General features: G+C 32.4%; 1 protein-coding gene across 1 annotated transcript; it reads right to left on the reverse strand.

Annotated features, from left to right (window-relative positions):
* Positions 1–4,323: 4,323 nt before the first annotated feature.
* Positions 4,324–6,403, reverse strand: LOC146955916 (uncharacterized). The gene is made up of 3 exons (XM_085715400.1): positions 5,543–6,403; positions 4,942–5,085; positions 4,324–4,760 (listed from the first exon to the last, which is right to left on the reverse strand). The coding sequence occupies exons 1-3, from the start codon at positions 6,401–6,403 to the stop codon at positions 4,506–4,508; spliced, it is 1,260 nt and encodes a 419-aa protein (XP_085571526.1). The 3' UTR covers positions 4,324–4,505.
* Positions 6,404–9,322: the final 2,919 nt, after the last annotated feature.

A 9,322-nucleotide genomic window follows, 5' to 3' on the forward strand; every position in this document is an offset into this window, starting at 1 on the left:
CCAATACTTAGACATAGGGAAGTATTTCTCCAAGAACTTCAGCTCTAACTCTTCCCATGTTTGGACAGTCCCGTTTGGAATTGTTAGCAACCAATCTTTTGCTCTTCCCGTCAAGGTGAAAGGAAATAGCCTTAGCTTCTTTTGTGCTTCAGTCACGGTGGCTGGTTGCACACAAAACTCGCAGGTTTCAGCAAAACGGCTCAAGTGTTCATGAGGACTCATAGCTTCAGTCCCATCGAATTGCTTGTCCCTCAAACCGTTGAGGACAGTTGTCTTGATGTCGAACGCTACGGGGTTAGCTGGTTGAAAAGTGTGGGTCAGTTGACCGCGATGAGTGGCTAACCCGTAGTCTCCAAGCTTAGGTCTCGGTGGTACAACTCCTTCTCCTTCCATAGTTGCAGATTTAGGAGAAGAGATTGTTTCAGATTCACTTGAGAGTTGCTCCGGTACTTGTTCTCGAACACCCGGTGGAACGGACTGAGCTAACCTTTGCGATCGGACGGCTTTCCGAAGTGCTCTAGCAGTCCTTTCAATTTCCGGATCGTATTCTAAGTCGTCTGAGCTCTGTTTACCTCGCATAAACAGCAAAATACCTTAGTAGCACTGCACAACGCAAAGTAATCAAGTGAATATGAAAACAGAAAAATAAAAAATTAAAAACAGAAAAATTAAATTGCAAAAACCCTAAATTATAACGTAATTGCCTTGTTGAAATAATTCAACAGTCCCCGGCAACGGCGCCAAAAACTTGATAGATCTCTGGCAAGTGCACCAAATACTATCGAAGTAGTAAAAATATCGATCCCACGAGGACTGTTTTTAACTTCAATAATTCAATCGCGTTATAAAAATAGGATGTATAAAAGTTTATTTTGTTTGCCACTAGGCAGTAGATTGGGTTTGATTTTATGAAATCAAATAAAAGAATAAGATTTGATTAAGAAAATATGGAGAGAGATGAGATCAGGTCTTCGAATCCTCTATGTTTCCCCTAATTGGTTACTGCACCTATTATTACTAATGATTTTCTAGTTTCACGATAGTTAACAAATTAGCCCTAATCAATCCCTTGACTTAGGACCCTCTTCTTAAACTACAGCCCCTAATTCCTTAGGTGGTCTAATAATCCTTGAAGGTTTTATGAACGTTAACCTAATATCACTAACAAACGATTATCTATTCCTAGACTAACCATGTTTATCAGAACAATTCAATTAGGTCTAAGTCGCAAGCTATGGTCAGTGGTCATTCGATCTCACGAAATCATGTTTATATTTGATCAGGATATAAAAAGCATTAAGAACAATTGAATTGAATAAAGACTAGAAATTCATTAATAAACAATAGAGTTTCACAGCAACATAATATCAATTAGGGTTACATAGGTTCATCTCCGACCCAATCTCTAAGAGATTTAGCTACTCATAATTGAGTTTACAAATAGCATAATCAATGAAAGAATTAAAACATACATAAACTGGGTTAGAGATGATGAAATCCTCTCCGCTGCAGCCTTCTGGGTGTTAAAATCGCACTTTAGCTCTCCAAAATCGTAATCCCTATGTTTGAGAGTGACTTCAGCTTAAATAGGCAACTTCTGGATCGCCCAAAATCGCACCACGATTTAGAAATCGTACCACGATGGTCTCTTTGAACCCTAATTTCCTTTAAAGCCCTTCTTGAAATCGTATCACGATGGTATGGATCGTATTGCGATCCAACTCCTCAAAAAACATGCTCTCTGACTTCAAGAAATCGTATTGCGATTAGCAAATCGCAGTACGATTGGCTTCTTCCAGTTCTTCCATATTTGATGCTTTTAACTGCTCCTGGACACTTAATGTTGCTTAGAACTCTATCAAAATGTCAAAATAAGTCCTAAAAATTACGTAATGACAGCATGTCATCATGAATAAAACCCTAACCTTCTATAATTAATTGTTTCTATTGGGAAATGGCAGCATAATTTCCCTCCTCCGTGAAATTAAAATAGACACTTAACAGAAACATAAAATGACACACAACAAAAGTTTAGTGTGAAAAATCATTTCAATGTGAGCAAGGAAAAACCGCACGACCCGTAGGCCTCTTAAACGCCACTATAATAATAATAATAATAATAATAATAATAATAATAATAATAATAATAATAATAATAATAATAATAATAATAATAATAATAATAATAATAATAATAATAATAATAAAACAAATTGTCACCCTTACGTGGACCTAATTATGTATCTCAATTAATAGATACAACTCTCATTAATTAACTCAGTATATATTTATCTCAAAACACTAATTGAGGCTCTCTATTGTTTTCTCTCTCACACTTGTACGAGGAACTCTGTGTTTTTCTCTCAACCAAACTCTATTTCTTCGGGTGAGGCCAGTTGTTGTGCTTAGTTGATGAAGTTTCTCCTCCATTTATAGAGGGATTTGAAGCCATTAGCACTAAATGCTTGGTTCCTATTTGTCATGTTTTACTGCACCATCTTTGACTATTGTTTTCACATTTACCAAGCTTTTTAAATGTTTCGTGACACATTTGAAGTTAACCACCCTAGATGTTGAAGAAGAACTTTCAACATCACTGTGGCTGAACCTTACACCTTCATCTTTATGTGATTCTATAAGCCAAACTACTAATTTTGATGCTTAATTTTTTTTTTCCGAAGAAGCATGCTTAATTTGTTTTTATCTGTATAAAATCTTTGTTTGCCACTAAAAAAAACTAATTTTCTTGCTTAATTATTGTGACTTGTGTGATACCAGGCTGAAATTGATCATTATTCGAAGAACAAGGATGCATACAAGCAACTCATACACCGTTATTGATTTTGAAGAATTAATGTGACTTTAATGCTAGTTCTACTTATTCTCAATTTTTTGCTCTTTTGGATGTGTTTCCTCACTAAAAAATTGTTTAGATTTGGTTCGCATTATGTGGTGTGGTTGATGTCAAAGTGGAATAATGAAGTTATCTTCTCAAATAAGGTTGTTAGTGTTAAACAATTGGTGAATCATGTTAAGGTTCTGTTTACTGATAGTTTATAGTTGATAACTGATCATTTATAATTCGTATATGTGTGAAATGTTATTTGAAATGCTGGAAGCTAATAGTTGAATTTCTAGCTGGAGAAAATATGATGTACTCTATCCATCTATTCTAAGAAAAGTATTCTTTTAAATTTAATCATACATTGCAGAATTTCTCACATTTGTGTGCTGCCATTTTTTCCCACGAATCTTTTCTAAGTACAAATTAAAATAGTCGCAATCTTTATCATTCCTAACTATGTCTTCGTGTTTGAATTGTTATGGAGGTGCCCTCTAGGGTGCGCAAGCAACACATATTGCGTATGATGGGAGACCGAGTATACTCTAAACTCGGCTGTACCATATTTACCCTTAATTAATATTGGTTTTCTAAATCTGAAATAAAATGAAAAAAAGTGATGAAGAAAATTATAAGTGAAATGAAACAAGAAATAAATAGTGTGCCATGGTTTCAAGTCGCTGTGATTCAAGATTTTTAGCAGCAACAAGTTCAACAAAGTTAACGCTTTTTACTAAAAAAAATGATATTTTCTCATGATTTGTGTTGATTGTTGAACTTGCAGCTTTTCTAACTCTGATTAAATCATTTTCTTCTCAGGAGATTTATCACAGAAGAATGATAGCAAACGGGGGAGGGTATAAAAAAGCAAGGAATTATGTTAATAGAAGATTATTAAATTTATGGGTTTTCAATTTTTTAAAGGCTCTGGTGTCGATGGCGTAATAACAATAGAATAGGATCCTCTTTCTTGCGCCGATGGCGGAGAAACAATAATAAAATGTATCAGCAAAATTGCAATCGGATCAATCAAGATCAAGCTTGTAATGTTGACCTTATTGCTTTGGGATTGTTGATGTTCATCAAAGGAGAACGATGTGCACTTGTCAAATTTGTCATCACCGTCAAATCCCGTATTCTCCGTACATATTTTTTAAATTCAACCTCCTATTTCTTACATTTAGATTTACTTTTTAGGTGATGTATCATCTCTTTTTTCTACCATGAAATTATCAAAAATGGCCTTATTTAGGATAAACATTGACTAAATCGAAGATGCATGCATATGCAGCACATTCTTTAACCTGTTAAAAGCAAATTCTTTTCAGTTTTCTTTTAAGTTGTGAGAAATATTTGATTTTGAATTTAAACAAAACAAATGGGAACGGCTATATTTGGATGAAAGATGAATTTTTTTAATTGAATTGGAAGGAAAAAAACACTAGTTACAAACCCCTTTCCACTGAAAGTAGTAGTTGCCATTGTCCTTAAACACATTTTTTTATTAAAATTTGAAATGAGGGAAATCATTATTATTTAAAATAGAGCAAAACACATTTAACAATGATCCCAGTGTGATTTGAACTCTTTCTATTGAGAAAACACCTAATGTCGACACACACATTCAATACTATATATCATGAAGAAATCATGCATTAAACAATTACAAATCATAGGAATATGATGAGTATTTTCCGTGTGGTAGTCGATCAGCCAAATAGAAGTACATATGTCCCATAGCTCCAGTGCGAAATTCATTTTTATATCTGGATTCCATAGTTACGATTTCACCATCCTTAATCTTGATTGAACCTAGTTTTGGATAAGATACAGACATTCCAACAAGGTAACCCTTTTCATTTCCTGCTTTCTTTCCCGTTCCGTATTTTGTTTTCGATGTGTACAATGTCCTTCCATCCTAATGGATTTATCAAAAACAAATAATGAACTAATAATCATAGATATTATATATGTACTCAAACAAAATTAATTTTACTACAAATGGAACTATGAAAGTTTATTATTACTAAAGAAACGTATTAAGAAAACATAAACAAGTTTTTAAAAAAAAAAGTATTCGATTTAAGATAAAAATTTACCTGTCCATATAGTGTTGCATTGATAGCACCTGTGTGCATATGAGCAGTTCCGTAGATAAGATAACCACCTTTTTCCATAGGCATACTTGCTTTTTGAACATGGATAGGGTCACTGCTATTGTTTCCAGGAATAAAATACTCTGTCTGTTGCAAATTAAGAAATATTTGCTAATCACTTTCTATGAATGTTCAAAATGATTTAAAACTACTATCATAAGTGTTAGAAGTCAACTTATTTTTCTTTTTCATGCAAATGTGAATACTATATGTTCCTATATTTCATGTTAGAAAGTAGAGTTTCCCTAAAGAGAAATGATATTTTGACAACCACTTTTTGACAACTTTTGGACAACTTTCTCTCTCATACTCACATGATGTTGTTATCCCCTCTCTTCCTTTTTCGCTCTCCATTGTTTTTGACCAATAAGAAGTGAGAAAAACAAGGTTGTCAACAAAGTTGTCATCAAATGGATGTCAAAATATCATTACTCTTCCCTAAAAGTCCTTCTAATGTTTCCAAATTCATTCACTTAAGCTACGTATGATCATGGCATAATTCAGTTGATCATAAAATTGAAAATTTAATTTAAATAAATTTTACCAGACAATCATGTATTGTTTCAGAACCAATTGTTTTGACACGATCAGTGGAATCCATCACATAAAATCTTACAGGGATTTGATGTTCGTCCCAGTCAACCCACGTTATTTTGTATCTTATAGCAAGCTTTCTACGTGGTGCTTGGAGTCCCTTTCTCAACTTGCACCGAAATTTATTGTGGCAACAAAAGATTCCTCCTTTATAGTCATGGGACAATGGTTTATCATGGATATCAGGTGTCTCATTATAAAAATTCTTTGGAAGATTAAATTGGTCACACCTACATTCACTGCAACTTTTCCTATTTTTTGTGCCTCGTGTATCAATGAACATGACATAAAAGAGCCATTTCTCTTTCCAGTCTTTTGTAATATTTGCAGGGTTACCTACTTCAACCGCAAAAGGATCTGGAAGCTTTGAAGTTGTTCCTCGTGATTCACCTCCCAACCCCCAATAAAGTGGAAGAATTAAATCGTTGCATGTTCCTTGATTTCTTTTTAGCATGGGACCCCCAAACGGTTTTGTATTATCATTGGGGTCGTGTGACATATTCTTATCATCACTTTCATCATATTTTAAAGCAAACCAATGGTGGATGTATGTTTCATACAATGGTATAGAATTCCCTTGTTCATCAACTAGATCAATATCAAAGCTCTTGACTCCAATATGACCCCTTGGAAATTCAATATCCATCAATGGTTTACTCACAACCTCACCGGGTCCCAATTCTATCTTTTCTGACAAATATGTTGCTGATTTGATATGAGTTTTATACGTCTTCTTTTTTGAGTAAGTTGTACTTGATTGCATCACAATTATTGATAATAAAAAAATAAACGCTTTAGAGATCAATCTCATGTTCACCTGCATGTGAATTATTACTGTTGTTATACTATAAGTTATGAATAATGGTTGTAATGTTATTCTTTTGTGTAAATTTATTTAAACATAAATTTTATAATAAGTGCTTGAAAAGTAGGGAAATTAATGTACAAGAAATACGTACCACACGAGAAACCATAGTAAAGGTTTGCTCCTTGTCGAACTTCAAGGAAGTTTTGAAATAAAAAATTGGTAGAATACAAATTTATGAAGATGTAGAGGTATTTGCCTATTTTCTACTTTTATAGTAGGAATTTATAAAGTTGTCATAGCTTTGAAAAAAAATCCAAATCATATATGCGTTTTTTTAACAAATCCAACGTATATGTTGAATCTCTTTCTTCTTGTTGTCTTATGTGGTTTCTATTTATAGTTAATTAGTTCCAACAAGATAACAAATTTTGTTTAGCACTTATTTTATATCTGGCAATGCAAGTCATTAGGTAAAATCTTTTATTTTTAGCTATTTATGGGTATGATAGGTTGATGTACGTCTATTTTAGATTACATCTCACCAAAGAGCTGTGCTATTCCTCCCGATAAAAATCTGCCCGAGACCATCCCGAAAAGCAGTTGGCCAATTGAATTGTGTTGTTTCCGGAAAACATGGGTGGCATGGCACATAAAACAGGGCCCACTTGCCATACATCCAGGTGCTTTAGTGAAAATCAGCTTCGGGATAGCTTCGGGATGATGCTTTTCGGGACATTTAGCATTTTTGCTCACCAAAACACCATAACTATTTCGCAATACAAGCTTGTTTTCAACCGTTAATTAGTTAGAGATTTTTCATATATTGTTATCTTTTATTTATTTATTTTTGTTAAACAATTTCACTGAATGAAAAATTTATGAATCATGTAAAATTAAATTAATGTAACCTCGTCCTCGTGAGTTTAGCTCAGTTGGTAAGGACAATGCATAATATATGCAAGGTCCAGGATTCAAACCTCGTCCACCACAAAAAAAAAATTTAATGTAACCTCATATCCACATCAACTGTGGTACCAAATATCGATTTCCTTTTTGAATATACAACAATGTATATATCTCCTCAACTGTGGTACCCATATCAACTGTGGTACCAAATATCGATTTCCTTTTTGAATATACAACAATGTCTATCTCTCCTCAACTGTGGTACCAAAGATAGATTTCCTTTTTGAATATACAACAATGTCTATCCCTCCTCATTTCCTCAATACAAACAACGTCTATATCACAATACGGTGTCACTCTTTATTAATTATCATATTTGATTTTAAATAAAAAAATACATTATTTAATAGTTTACATAAATGAGATAGTTTTTATCTTTTGTTAAAAAAAAAATCACACTAGGTAAAATTCGGGCATATTTTTTCCAATAATATTAGAAGTTTATGAACAATATCTGTAACATCTAGGAAGATGTCTGATACAAGAGATTAAGATAAATTTGATAAGACATTAACTTTGATAAATTATTTATTATTTACAAGTCTATAATACGCTAAATACTAAAATGTATTCAGATAGCACAACAAAACAACTTCTAGTCTATGACTATGACTATGATCCGGTAACTTAGAACTCTGCATTGAACTATTGATGAGTAGTCCGAACATATGCACAAAACTCACTAACATAGAATATATAATACACTTAGTGTTTTCAGCCATGCCCGGTGTACTAGGCATGAAGAAAATCCTCTTCACAAAATTATCTCCTATACATAGATTTGAGAATGTTCAAAAGAGTTAATCCACATGGCATTCAACAATGTTTCTAGCAAAGCAATTGCCACATGTCCTCCTCTTTGCAAATCATTCATTTAAATTTTCAAAAAAAAAAAAATTCTTAAAATAAGTCATTCAAATTGGGTTGACTTATTTTTAATAATGTGACATTTAAATCACAATAAAATAAAATCGAAACTAAGTGTAAAAAATAAAAACGACTGATTGTTTGATATTCTATATTTTTTTGGTTTGCGACAGCAATATGTATGTATATGAATATTAAATTTAAAAACAATCGAAACCAAGTATAAAAAAAAAGGACCAATTGTTTTCCGTAAATTATTTTCATAACCTACAAAGGACTGATTGTTCTTCCATTATTTTATATTATTTTGACAAGAGCTTCTTTTATACTTAACCTACAAATAATTTGTTTAATACCATTTTAGCCAACATGACTTAAATTACTAATAAAAATTTAATTTGAATTGTAACTCAGGTTGACCTGAAATTGGTAATAAATTGTCTTTAGTACTAAATATCCTAATAAAATTTCTTTTTATGACTTAATCAGAACATCTTTTATTTGTAACAAATTATTTGACAAATCTTAAAAAAAAGGTATTTGACTCGAGTGTAAAATTATTTACTGGTTGGAACAAAAGAACAAGCTATCAGACTTTATTTACCTTCCTCGCGATATTATAAATGAGTGTAGATTTTTTTTTTTGTTTTCATCTTACCGTTAAAAAAACAAATTTCAAACGTAAATAATTTATTCCAAGACAATTCAATAGTACACTACATCTGTTTTTTTTTGTTGTTGTAGGATATACACTAATACATCGAACCTAATACATCTGTTATATTTTTGGTTGTGTCCGAGGTTTGAACCCCGGACCTATAATATGCATTGTCCTTACCAATTGAGCTAAGCTCACGGGGACATACATCTGTTATTTAATAATATAATCTTGAGTCGATATATGAGTTATTAAAAAAATATTAAAAATTATGCTACTCTTATAAATGTGGAAAGAAAGAGTGTTGATTAGTGTATTTAGGCATATATGACGCTGATTCGAATTCATATATCTCCTATCTCCTTTCTCTTATCTCTTATCTCTTATATATACATTCGAGCATAGTTTAAATAAATAATCCACATGACATT

The sequence above is a fragment of the Medicago sativa genome, chromosome 1 (genome assembly GCF_051527215.1).
Source record: "Medicago sativa cultivar Bolivia chromosome 1, Bolivia_mono, whole genome shotgun sequence".
NCBI classification, from domain to species: Eukaryota; Viridiplantae; Streptophyta; class Magnoliopsida; order Fabales; family Fabaceae; genus Medicago; species Medicago sativa.

Coding starts and splice junctions, on each gene's coding strand:
- LOC146955916 (XM_085715400.1), bottom strand. CDS start 6,403: ATGAGATTGATCTCTAAAGCGTTTATTTTTTTATTATCAATAATTGTG. Junction 5,086..5,542: donor AAACAATACATGATTGTCTG/GTAAAATTTATT, acceptor AATTTGCAACAG/ACAGAGTATTTTATTCCTGG. Junction 4,761..4,941: donor ATGCAACACTATATGGACAG/GTAAATTTTTAT, acceptor TAAATCCATTAG/GATGGAAGGACATTGTACAC.